The following is a 13,262-nucleotide window of genomic DNA, read 5'->3' as shown; positions in this document are numbered from 1 at the left end:
GCTAGCTTCTCTAGCAGCGAGGGGTGGAGACATGCCTGAATCCTTGCCAAAGGAGACGAAGAGAAGGCACATGTTCTTGTTTCTCTACCTCCTCGTTCCCCTCCCACCTGGGCTGGCGCGTGGGCAGAGTGGGCTCACTGTCCTCGCCCGTGAGGTAAGGCTCAACCCAGCGTGGCAGAGGCATCCGAGCAGGACTGTGCTACCATCCCCAAGCCGGCGATGGGGGTGGAGAGGATAACGCAATTTCTACCTTGCCTAACTCACTGTTTCTTGGTTTCCATGGAAACGGCCAACACTCCATCCTAGCCAATCCAGCCCTGGGGTGAGTGATTTCTTCCCCTGTGTCTCGGTTTACCTGTTTAACCCTCACCTCCCTGCAATCCCCGGAACCTGTTGATTCTCCTTCCCGGGGATCATTCGACACCTACCAGCTTCCCTCCGTCCCCCTGGCCATGCCGGGCCCACTGCCTCCCCTTCACATCCCTTGTTCCCAGCAATCCCTTCTCTCTGAATGCAGTTTGACCACTGGCGCCGTGGCTCACTAGGCTAATCTTCCGCCTTGCGGCGCTGGCACACCAGGTTCTAGTCCCAGTCGGGGCACCAGATTCTGTCCCGGTTGCCCCTCTTCCAGGCCAGCTCTCTGCTGTGGCCCGGGAGTGCAGTGGAGGATGGCCCAAGTGCTTGGGCCCCGCACCCCATGGGAGACCAGGAGGAAGCACCTGGCTCCTGGCTTCAGATTGGCACAGTGTGCTGGCCATAGTGGCCATCTGGGGGGTGAACCAACGGAAGGAAGACCTTTCTCTCTGTCTCTCTCTCTCTCTCTCTCTCTCTGTCTCTGTCTCTCACTGTCTAACTCTGGCTGTCAAAAAAAGAAGTAAATTTTAAAAATTGCAGCTTGACCCCCATACCCCACCCCTTGCCTCTTCCACTGCCTGTTACACTGTGGGTTGAAATCCAGAATACTTGACATGAGCACAGTGCCCCAGCAAGAGGACTGACCACAGCACTCAGCATTGTCTGCTGCCGGTCTCCCTCGGTTCCCCATTTTGAGCCTTCCTGCTGCAGGCCCTGTGCACATGCTGTTCCCATTTTTTCTGCTTAGCCCTGTTAGCTTCTACCCATTCCCTCTGACTTATTTTAATGTCACCTCCTCCAAGAAGCCTTCTCTGATTCCCTCATAACTCCCTGAGCTCCTTCTTCATGACACTTGTAATAATTGCTTCTATGATCAGCCAACACCCCTGCCCGCCATGAGGACAAGAAGACACCGGTCATTTCATTCCTGTGCTGTACAGAGTAATGGTGACCATGCCCAATCCTGAGAACTCAGGAACGTTAGCCTCCCTGGCAAGCGGAACTTAAAGCTGCAGATGGAAGGAACAGCCTAGCCAGCCACACCAGCAAGGACAGTCCAGGCTGGGCTGTGACCCATGCAAACGAGGAAATTGGTAAGCGAGAGACAAAACCAACAGAGGCAGAGGCCGACGATGAGGCGCCAGGGACCTGACAGCAACTGCCGTCCTGGAAGACAGAGGAAGAACCCACGAGCCGAGGAACGCAGCCGACCCTGGACACCAGAGAAAACGGATTCTCCACTGCCGCCCCAGAAGGGACACATGCATCAGGCAGAACCATTCTGGACTTCCGACCTGTGGAACTGTGGGCTACTAGGTCATGAGTTTGTGGTTTTCTATGACAGCAGTCACGGTAAATAAACCAATTTCCTCTCTACAGATGTGCAAATGGAGGTTCAGAGGGGCTGGTGCTGTGGCACAGCAGGCTAAGCCATTGCCTACAACGCCAGCATCCAATGTCTAAGCACTGGTTCAAGTCCCGGCTGCTCAGCTTCCCATCCAGATCCCTGCTAATGCACCTGGAAAGGCACCAGACGATGGCCCAAGTCCTTGGATCCCCGCCAACAATTTGGGAGAGCCGTAAGGAGTTCCAGGCTCCTGGCTGTTGCAGCCATTTACAGAGTGAACCAAAGACGTAAGATCTCTTTGTCTCTCCCTCTCTCTCATTCTACCCTTCAGATAAACAAATCTTTTTGAAAAAGAAAAGCTTCAGAACCAGAACTTTTAGAACTGAAAGTGCTAGGGTCGGCATTGTGACACGGCAGGTAAAGTGGACACCAGCATCTCATGTGGGCACCAAGTCAAGTCCGGCTTCTGCACTTCCAATCCAACTCCCTGCTAATGCACCTGGGAGAGCAGTGGAAAATGGCCCAGGTGTTTGGGCCCTTGCACCTACGTGGGAGACCTGGATGAAGCTGCTGGCTTCAGCCTGGCCCAGTACTGGCCATTGCAGCCATCTGGGGGGAGAACCAATCTGTGTGAAGGATCTCTGTGTCTCTCCCTCCCTCACTCTGTAACTTTGATTTAAAGCAAGTAAATCTTTAAAAAAAAATCTAAAGATCTAGAGGAAAGGGGGTGGCTCTGGTCAGAAATGGAACAAATTTCCAAGCGATTTCAGCTCTTGCCGTTGATTTTACAAGCGCTTCCAGAGGCCGGGGCTGTGCCTCGGTCCTGCTTACTGCTGTATGGATCGGCCCCTGTCGCATCTGTCACCATGGAACACGTGGCACGAAGGAGCCACTCTGCCTTGGAGGGGGAGGGGCAGAACGGAGAGAGGCAGGAGGAAGACAGACAAGCAGCAGATAAGGAATTGCTACAGGGAGTCAGATGTCCAGCAGAGATAGAGAAGAAAGCAAAGGAAGGGGGTGGGGGAGTTAGGGAGTGGGAGGAGGTGCAAAGTTCAACAAGGAAGTTAGCAAAGATGGCAGAGACCTGGAGGAGGCAACAGGAAGCCACTGAAGTCCAGGAAAGGAAGTGCAAAGACCCTGGGTCAGAACCACACCTGGTGATGCCACAGAATAGCAGGAGGTGGGGGAGGGAGTGGGGGAGAAGAGCGAAGGGAACGGGAGGGAGGGAGGCGAGCGGGTGACCCAGGCAGTTCATACAGAACCTTCCAGAGCACAATAAGACTTTGGGTTTTGATCAGAGAGAGCTGGGGGCCGTGGAGGAGCACAGGGTGACCAAGGCTCTCACAGGACCCTCCTGGTGCTGGCTGGAAGATGAGCAGCACGTGCAGAGAAGCAGAAGTGTGGAAGAAGTGGCGGTCCTTGTCCTGCTGACCCCGGGGACAGTCGCAGTCCTCATCCAGCTGACCCCGGGGACATCACGGCCCTTGTCTAGCTGACCCCGGGGAGAGTCATGGCCCTCATCCAGCTGACCCCGGGGAGAGTCACAGCCCTCATCCTATGACCTTGGGGACAGTCGCGGCCCAGGCAGCAGCAGCGAGCAGGAGCAGATGCCAGGTTTGTCTTTAAGATTCATTTATTCATTTGAGAGACAAAGTCATCGAGAGCGACACAGCGAGAGAGACTGATCCTTCCCCTGCTGCCTCACTAAACCACTAAACCCTAAACCACTTCAATGGTTGGGGAACAGCCAGGAGCCAGGAGCTCCATCCGGGTCTCCCACATGGGTACAGGGGCCCCAGCACTGGGGCTGTCTTCTGCTGTCTTCCCAGGTACATCAGCAAGCAGCTGGATGGGAAGTGGAGCAGCTGGGACTCAACCTGGCACTCCAGTGTGGGATGCAGGGGTCATAGGCGGCGGCTGAACCAGCTGCACCCCAACACTGGCCCCATATTCTGGATTTACCTTGAAAGTGATGGCTGACAAGGTTTCCAAGCCGAGTGGATACAGGGCATGAAAGAAAGAGGAGCAAACAGAAACCCCCTACGAGGACAGCGACACGGGGAAGCGCTCTCTGAAGTGGCTCCAGAAGGGGGTGCTGGTCCCTGCGCTCGCCTTTAGCCCCTGCACACCCCTGCTCCCCTCCCAGGCCCAGTGGCGTTTCCCACCCTGCATGTTCAGGGCCTCACGGCTTAGGGTCCCGTCACCCCCTTCCCCAAGTTCAGCCTCTGCAAATTCAAATCTACCGCAGGCCCTGTGACACTGGCTTCACCCTGGCCATTGCAGCTATTTGGAGAGTGAACCAGTGAATGGCACCACTCTCTCGCTCTCTCTCCTCCACCCCTGCCACCTCTCCCTGCCACTCTTTCGAATAAATATTTTCTTAAAGAACACTACACATACACTTTTAAGGAGGCTGCCACACTGAAATTGAATATGAAGGAATTCAAGTCTCCGATGTGGAGAATGTTCCAGAAGTATCCTGTTGCCCTGAGGCAAACATCCCTCCCTGTCTACTGTGTCTCACATCGGGACGCCGTCTCCGCACCCAGCATCGCACGGCGACCAGCGGCGCCAGGCCAGCCAGTCATGCACCATGGAACCCACACCTCCCTTCTCCGACTCCCCCACCTGCACTGGGATGATAAAAGCATCCCCGTGGTGGCGTTGCCGAGATGTAGAGTTTGGCACAGTGTCTGGCACAGCGTCTGGCACAGAATCAGGACCTTCTGGGTCAGAGCTGCTCACTAGGAGCCCTCTGGGGCAGGCTGGATGCAAAGAATGTAAGAAAACCCAGGCCCACAGAAATTCAGCCCGAACACCCAGACCACAGGTGGGCACAGGGCAACAGAGGTTAGGTCACTGCCTGGGATGCCCACGACTCCTTTCAAGTCCTGGTTACTCTGTGGTCCGGCTTCCTGCAAACAGCAAGTGAAAGCTGGGATGCTTCCATCCTCCTGACCACCAGGATCCACCCCTCGGATGAAGTCTCTTTGTACACAGCTCCCATCGGTTCTGCCACATTTGAGACCCGTGGCTGACACAAGCACCCACCACCCTGCTGGGTACTCACAGAGGCACTGGGAATTCAGCCATGGAATCTGAGACAGAGGGAAATCGTGTGAAGGGGCGGGGCTTTGGGAGGATGGATAGTCAACAAGAATGCATCCCGTGAACAGACTTGAAGGGAGCGAGGGTACACAGACAGCAGGAACATTCCAAGTATACAGAGCCACGTGTGCAAAGGCCCTGGGCAGGACTGAGGCTGGCACGTTGGAGATACGATGAGGGAGGTCCATGGGGCCCAAGCAGAGTGAATGAGGGGGAGGTAATAGGTCACTCATCCAGGGTCCCACGGGCCATGGGGTAGCCTGGAGCTTTTACTCCCAATAGAGGTAGGAGCCACAGAGGACAGTGGACAGAGGTGGAACCTGACTCAGGTGCCCACAGGTGCACCTGGAAAAGAGGGGCCGGTGCTGCAGTACAGTGGGCAAAGCCGCTGCCTGAGGCACCAGCATCCCACAGGTGTGCCAGTTCGAGTCCCGGCTGCTCCACTTCTGATCCAGCTCCCTGCTAATGGCCTGGGAAAGCAGCAGAGGATGACCCAAGTGCTTGGGCCCCTGCACCCATGTGGGAGACCTGGAGGAAGCTCCTGGCTCCAGACAGGTCCAGCTCCATCCATTGTGGACCAGAGGATGGAAGATCTCTCTCTGTCCCTCCCTCTCTCTAATTCTGGCTTTTAAATAAATAAATACCTTAAAAAAGTAGCTAAGAGACCAGAGTAGAGGCCACTTCAGCACACATAATCCTCACCCAGGATCAGCCTCAGTGGAAAGGGGCAGAGGGAGGGGGAAGGCAGCATTTGATTCTGCAACAAGGCTTCCCATCTCATGGGCACCATCCAAGCACCAGACCCCAAGTGCACTTTCACCAAATGCCCACAAGCATGGCCCCAGGGAGGATCACCAAGCACCATGATCACCCAGGACGTGCCTGGTATTGGCACGGCAGGTGAAGAGTCCTGGGAAACCCACCCAGTGCCCAATCCTCACAACCATCCCATCAGGCAGACGACGAAACCCAGAGACCAGGGCACTGGTTCAAGTCCCAACTCCCTTCCGTCCCAGAGACGCTGGCCAGAGTGCTGACCACAGTGGGAACGTGTGTGCACCAAGGAGAGTGGCACATGGGGTCCCTTGGACACCCCCGTCCCAGTACGAGGGGAAGCTCAGGAGTCGCACACACACCCTCCTCTCAGGCGGTACCCCCTCCCCAGCCTCTCCACCTGCCTTTCCCAGGCCCTGAGTCAGCGTCCCCTGAACAAGCCATGCTCGGGCACTCCCTGCAGGATCTGGCCGGCTGGGGCTGAAGCCTCGTCCACTACCAGCTTCCTCCCCCTGCTCTCAAATGCTCATACACAGCCTGAATTGTGGTCCAGAGCACAGGTTTGAGTCCCGGCTGCTCCACTTCTGGTCCTGCTCCCTGCTGATGTGCCTGGGAGGTAGGAGTGATGGCCCAAGTGCTTGGGCCCCTGCACTCACGTGGAAGACCTGGACGGAGTTCCTGGCTCCTGGCTTCAGCCTAGCCCAGCCATTGGCTGTCACGGCCATCTGAAGAGTGAACAGCAGAGGGGAGATCTCTCTCCTTCTCTCCCTGTCACTCAGCCTCTCAAATATCTTTTAAAGATATATAAGTAAATTATTCACATAAGGATCCTCATCTCAAATAACTTCGCATATGTATGGGGTACAGTATGTTTTGATATATGTGGATAATAGTTAAATCAACCTAATTCATATATCCAGCATCTCACAGACCTATCACCATTTATTACTTGTCAATCAGAAATTAAAAAATACATAGGGCCATTGCTGTGGAGCAGTGGGCTCAGCTGCCACCGGTGGCCCTGGCATCCCATATAGGCGCTGGCTCAAGTCCTGGCTGCTCCACGTCTGATCCAGCTCCGTGCTAATGGCCTGGGAATGCAGTGGAGGGATGGCCCAAGTGATTGGGTCCCTGCCACTCACATGGGAGACCCGGATGGAGTTCCTGGCTTCAGCCTGGCCATTGCAGCCATCTGGAGAGTGAACCAGTGGAGGGAAGACCTCTCTGTGTGTCTCTCTCCCTGTCTTCCCCCTTCTCTCTGACTGTGCCTTTCAAATATATAAGTCAATCCCTTTAAAAAAGAAATAAAGAATTTAAGAACCAATAAGGTAAATAAGGAGCACATTTCTGGTTTATTCCCGGTCGCTACCTAGACGGCACCAGCACATCACCTGAGACTGGGGCACTGTGTCTGTACATTCTGTGAATTCTCTCTGGTAGATGTCTCTGGGCTGAGGGCTGGGGCTCCCATGTGCGGGTGCTGTCTTATAACCCTTACTGGTTACAATGTACTGAGAACATGTGTGTGTGTGTGTGTGTGTGTTTCTTATAATCTTTACTGGTTATAACATACAGAGAACATGTGTGTTGTCTTACAACTCTTACTGGTTATAACATATAGAGAACATGTGTGTTGTCTTATAACTCTTACTGGTTATAACATACAGATAACATGTGTGTGCTGTCTTATAACCCTTACTGGTTACAATGTACCGAGAACCTGAGTGTGTGGGTGTGTGTGTGTTATAATCTTTACTGGTTATAACATACAGAGAACATGTGTGTTGTCTTATAACTTACTGGTTATAACATACAGAGAACATGTGTGTGCTGTCTTATAACCCTTACTGGTTACAATGTACCAAGAACATGAGTGTGTGTGTGTGTGTGTGTCTTATAACTCTTACTGGTTATAACATATAGAGAACATGTGTGTTGTCTTACAACTCTTACTGGTTATAACATATAGAGAACATGTGTGTTGTTTTATAACTCTTACTGGTTATAACGTGCAGAGAACATGACACAAGGCATAAGGGCACAGCTCATGGAGCTCACGAAACCAGCAACCTGCATTCATTTTTTCTTTCATCCCAATCCTGCCCAATTTTCCTGAAAGTGAAGCCATCTGGACACTGCATGTGCCAGTACTCTGCGCTGCATGTGTGTGGCACGGAGGCCTCCTCATCTGTCTGCGCTTGTTGCCCATGCACCGGGCTTCCAGAGCCTTGGAAACAGACATGGCCTACTCTTCACCCCACGCCAATGGCAGCCCCCTGGGACCCAGCAATCCCACTGCCAGTTACCTGCCCACATACTCCGCCCCATTTATGCAGCGCCACCCATGGGATCAACCAAGGTGTCCGTCACCAGATGAACAGATAAGAAAACCGTGATACACATGCACACACATTGCATACACGCACACACATGTGCACACACATGCACATACACACAACCAATGGAATATTAATCAGCTATGTAAAGAACAAAATTCTATCGTTTTCAGTAAATTGGTTGGAACTGGAAGATATCATGTTGGGTGGAATAAGCCAGACAAAGAAAGACAAATATTGCATGTCCTTCCTTACATGTGGGGAGAGAGAGGGGAGAGAGAGGAGACAAAGAGGGGAGAGAGAAGGGAGAGAGGGGGGAGAGAGGCAGGAAAGGGGGGAGAGAGGGGAGAGGGGAGAGAGGGGAGAGAGAATGTGGAGCGCCTGTGTGTATCAGTTTTGCTACAAATAGTGTTTTTGTCAAGCTTTGTTTTAAATGTGGATCAAACCCAAACCGATGGGAATTCACCCTTGTGTGGTCTCAGGGATGTTGAGACCGGTTCGCCTGCTGCACCGTGGCCTTCACGACGGGTCTGCCCAGCCTCTTTTGCGGGGAGATGGGAGCCCTTGCCTGGGGCGCATGGTGGATTTGCGGGAAGCCTCTGTGCCTGCGCCCCCACCGCTTCCACAAGGGAAGCGCGGGTTTCTGCGGACACAGGCGGCTGGGCTCGGGCAGGGGGGAGCTGCTCCACGGTCCGCGGAAACATCGGGAACCTGGGCTGTAGACAGGACTCTGTCTACAAGTGAGGCTACCGGGGCCACCCTCGCCACCTGCCTCACAGCCCTGGAAACTGAAAACCCAGCAAGTCCCCGGCACAAAGGAAAGAACCCAAAACCTGCAAGGAGCAGGGGCCCAGGAGACACCAGGCAAGCAGAGACCTCCGCCCCGGCCCCAAGGACCACCCCCACCCATCCATCGCGCCAGCCTACCTACCATCCAGAGTGGGGTGCGGCCGAGGCAGCCTGGTCACCGCTCCAACGCAAAGGCCACAGCACCCTGTGAAGACAGAGAAGGGGACGTCAGACCCGCAGAGACCTCAGGGAGACAGGGCTGCTTTGATGGACAGCAGCATCTCAGAGCCACACTCAGGGTCACAGCACCACCCCAGGGGCTGCTCTCGGCTTTCCCAGCCTTTTGTGCGTGGTGCTGTTGGGTTCAGTTTTATTTTGCTTTTTTTTTTCCTAAAGATTTATTTTATTTATTTGAAAGGTAGAGTTAGACTGGCATAGAGAGAGAGAAAGAGAGAGGGCTTCCACCGACTGGTTCACTCCCCAAATGGCTGCAATGGCCGGGGCTGGTTCAGGCTGAAGCCGGGAGCTCCATCTGGGTCTCCCACGTGGGTGCAGGGACCCAGGCACCTGAGCCATCTTCTACTGCTTTCCCAGACCATCAGCAGAGAGCTGGGTCAGAAACGGAGCAGCTGGGACTCGAACCAGTGCCTTTATGGGATGCCGGCGCTGCAGGTGGCAGCTTTACCCGCTACACCACAGCGCCCGCCCCTTCCAGTGAGGTTCATTCTCCCATCTGTCTCCGTGGAATCTATTTGAGAATCTTCGAGCTTCCTGGATCTGGGTCCCACGTCTCTCTCAAGAATTGTGAGGTTTTCAGCCAGTATTTTATCAAATACATTTTCTATGCATTTTCCTCTCTTCTTCTACAATTCCCAAAATGCAAACATTCGCCTACTTCACAATACTTCATAAATACAGTGGACTTCCTTCATTCTTTTTTGTTCCTTTTTCCTGTTTGTCTAATGAGTCATTTCAAAAGCTTTGTCCTCGAGGTCAGAAACTCCTCCTTACAGGCACAGTCACCCCAGGGACTGAGAACAGACTTGTCAGGGCTGTCCCGTCCCCAGCAAAGCTGCAGCCTAAGCCACGGAGGCACCCACAGACACGACCGGCATTGACTGCAGCCGAAGGAGCTGCACCCACCAGGGCCACCCGTAGGCAAAGTCTCTCCCTAGGAGGCACACTCCACCAGGTGGCAAGAGGCGACTACTACATCAGAGGCACACAGATCAACAACGGGACACAAGAAACAAGGAGAGCACGATTGTCCAGGGACGTACCCCAAAGAAAAGAACACCCATGAAATGCCTGAAAAGAACTCTCTCTGACTCTGCCTTTCAAATAAATATGTTTTAAAACAGAATTCAAGGGCCAGCGCCGTGGCTCACTAGGCTAATCCTCCACCTTGCAGCGCCAGCACACCGGGTTCTAGTCCCGGTCAGGGGACAGGATTCTGTCCCGGTTGCCCCTCTTCCTGTCCAGCTCTCTGCTATGGCCTGGGAGTGCAGTGGAGGATGGCCCAAGTGCTTGGGCCCTGCACCCCATGGGAAACCAGGAGAAGCACCTGGCTCCTGCCATCGGATCAGCACGGTGCGCCGGCCACGGCGGCCATTGGAGGGTAAACCAACAGCAAAGGAAGACCTTTCTCTCTGTCTCTGTCTCTCTCTCTCACTGTCCACTCTGCCTGTCCAAAAAAAAAAAAAAAAAAAACAGAATTCAAAAAACGGCTCTTCAGGCACCCTGAGCTAGACTACAGATAGGTATTTTAACAGAATCTGGAAAATTGTTGTCTGAAGGGCGAATTCAACAAAAACGTAGGTGTCGGGGCAGTCACGTGACCTGGGAGCTGCCACTGGTTGGAATGACTATCGGAAGGCCTGGGTTCAAGTTCTACCCCTCCTCGATTCCAGCTTCCTGCCAAGGTGCATGCTGGGAGGCGGCAGGGACAGCTCAAGTGTTTGGACCCCATCACCACCATCATCATCGTCACCACCACCATCACCGTCACTATCATCAGCACCCGCAGCACCAGCAACACCATCTTTGTAACTCTTTGTTGCCCAACCTTACACACGATAAGGGGTGACTCTGGCTGACACCAGTGCCCCACCCCGAAGCGAAACCCCACACCCCTCCACTTGAGATCAATAGCCATCTGCTGGCCGAGGTCAGCAAGTCCCAATGTGGCCGCCCACCGCCACCAGTGGAATTCTCTTCCTTGTTAATCACTTCAGAGACAACGCAGCACAGGGCTTGAGCCTGCAGACTCTGGACTCCTGCTTTGGTTTAAAAGTTTGCCATCGGGGCCAGCGCTGTGGTGCGGCCGTCACCAGCATCCCACATCACCGCACCAGTTCAAGTTCCGGCTGCCCCACTGCTGATCCAGCTCCCTGCACGTGCACCTGGGAAAGCAGGTGATGGCCCGAGGGCTTGGGTCCCTGCCACCCACAGTAGAGACCCGGATGGGGTTCTGGGCACCAGGCTTTGGCATGGACCAGCCCTGGCCATTGTGGTAATTTGGAGAGTGAATCAGAGGATGGAAAATCAATCTCTCTCCCTCCACCCTCCATCTGTCTCTGTCTCTCCCTCTGTCACTTTCTCTTTGAAATAAGTGAATCTTTAGCAATTTGGCTGACTGAGCAGCCTTGAGCATTTATTTTTGTCATTGTTGGGCCTCAGTTTCCCACTCTGTAAAATGGGTGAATGAGAGCAATCCAAGAGCCACAGCAGAGGAAACCCACACTTGCCCTAACCAGTGACCAGAACTGACAAGACACAGAAGGAAAATTAGCGACATGGAAGACATACAGGGCCAAGACGAGCTGACGCCTGAAGAAAGAGAGCCCAGACAGGAAGGCTCCATCTCATAGCTCCTGTCTCAGCAAAAATCCAACCTGCTCAGAGAGACCGTCCCGACTTCCCCTTCCACAACCTAATCACACTACAACAGCTTCTGCTATAGGGCTGATCACAGCCTGAAATTCTCACTCACTCATTTTTATTATTTGTAAAATTTACTTTTATTTATTGGAAAGTCAGTATCCAAGGGAGGGAAAGGAGAGAAGACAGACAGACAGAGAGACGTCTCCCGTCCATTGGTTCACTCTCCAAATGGCCAGAACAGCCAGGGACGAGCCAGGCCTAAGCCAGGAGCCAGGAGCTCCATCCTGATCACCCACGTGAGTGCAGGGACCCCAGCACTTGGGCCATCTTCTGCTGCTTTTTTTTTTTTACAGGCAGAGTGGACAGTGAGAGAGAGAGAGAGAGAGAGAGAGAGAAAGGTCTTCCTTTGCCTTTGGTTCACCCTCCAATGGCCGCCGCGGCCAGCGCACTGCAGCCGGCGCATGGCACTGATCCGATGGCAGGAGCCAGGTGCTTCTCCTGGTCTCCCATGGGGTGCAGGGCCCAAGCACTTGGGCCATCCTCCACTGCCTTCCCGGGCCACAGCAGAGAGCTGGCCTGGAAGAGGGGCAACCGGGACAGAATCCGGCACCCTGACCGGGACTAGAACCCGGTGTGCCGGTGCCACAAGGCAGAGGATTAGCCTAGTGAGCTGCGGCGCCGGCCTTCTTCTGCTGCATTCTCAGGCACGTTAGTAGGGACCTGGATCAGAAGTGGAGCAGCCGAGACTCGAACCAGCGCCCGAATAGGATGCCAGTGTCACAGCAGCTTCACCCACTACACCACAGCTCCATCTTCTCCGCTTCTTCTGGGGGCAAATACAGCACCAGACCATGTGGCTTTCAATTCTGGGGCTACCCCCTTGCTGACCAAGTGGTCTCAGGGAAGCAACTTCATCTCCTTTCCCCATTTTCTCTTGCACAGTGGCGCCAACGACGGCTCCGTGACACAGAAACGGTGTGACGACGGCACACCATCCACGCTTGAGAAGCTAGGGCCAAAGGGGGTGGTTGCCCAGGCGTCTGCCTCCACCCCCTGCACAGCGCCCCCAAGCTCAGGGCTCTCATCCTCGAGTTCCCGGCTCTATCCTCAATGCCTGGAGCAGCATCTGCCGCAGGTGCTCCAGAAACCCACGTCCAAGCCATGACGGGAAAGAAGCTGGCCTGACAGACATGACGGCCAGCGTTACAGGTGCCCCGGCACAGGTGTCTACACTGTCGGCTCTGTCGGCTGGACCATCCGTGGCCCTCCTCCCTTTTCCTCACCCCCTCTGCCAGCCCAGGCCTCCCCCAGCCCCCACTCACCGCAGAAGAGGAGCAGGCTAAAGCCCCACATGATGCTCTGGTCCTGTCAGAGAGGGAACCCTCCTGTTGAAATGCTTCTAGTGGGCGGAGGCAGAATTGCTCAATGCCCCGGGCGGAGCCTCAGTGCCCTCTCACCGAGATGCGGACGCTGAGGGCAGGCAGCCCAGCAACCCCCGATTTTCCCCTCTGAGCCGGGGACGCACTCCCTTCTCCCTGGCCCTCCCACCACTTCCCCCTTTCGCTTTCCTTTTCCCCACCAACATCTGTCTCCCGCATTTCACTGCACCTGGTCAATGTGCATCCACTCCCTGCTCCCAGCAAAGGCCCCAAGCCCCCAGGGCTCTTCCT

The 13,262-nt window shown here is 54.5% G+C and overlaps 1 protein-coding gene across 5 annotated transcripts in view; it reads right to left on the bottom strand.

Annotated features, from left to right (window-relative positions):
* Window positions 1-12,997, bottom strand: part of ADGRE1 (adhesion G protein-coupled receptor E1) — a 58,057-nt gene extending 45,060 nt beyond the window's left edge. For 4 of the 5 annotated variants that reach the window (XM_089316230.1, XM_089316231.1, XM_089316234.1 and 1 more), the window contains exons 1-2: window positions 12,915-12,997; window positions 8,852-8,914 (exon numbers count right to left, since the gene is read on the bottom strand). In XM_089316230.1, coding sequence (XP_089172356.1) covers window positions 8,852-8,914; window positions 12,915-12,945 — 94 coding nt within the window. In that variant the 5' untranslated portion in view covers window positions 12,946-12,997. The remainder of the gene's footprint in view (window positions 1-8,851; window positions 8,915-12,914) is intronic. The other variant, XM_089316235.1, reaches the window with a different exon arrangement.
* Window positions 12,998-13,262: the final 265 nt, after the last annotated feature.

Source organism: Oryctolagus cuniculus, chromosome 16 (assembly GCF_051225735.1).
Source record: "Oryctolagus cuniculus isolate XC-2025 breed Fujian yellow rabbit chromosome 16, ASM5122573v1, whole genome shotgun sequence".
Taxonomy (NCBI): domain Eukaryota; kingdom Metazoa; phylum Chordata; class Mammalia; order Lagomorpha; family Leporidae; genus Oryctolagus; species Oryctolagus cuniculus.
This window is presented reverse-complemented; position numbering and strand designations above follow the sequence as displayed.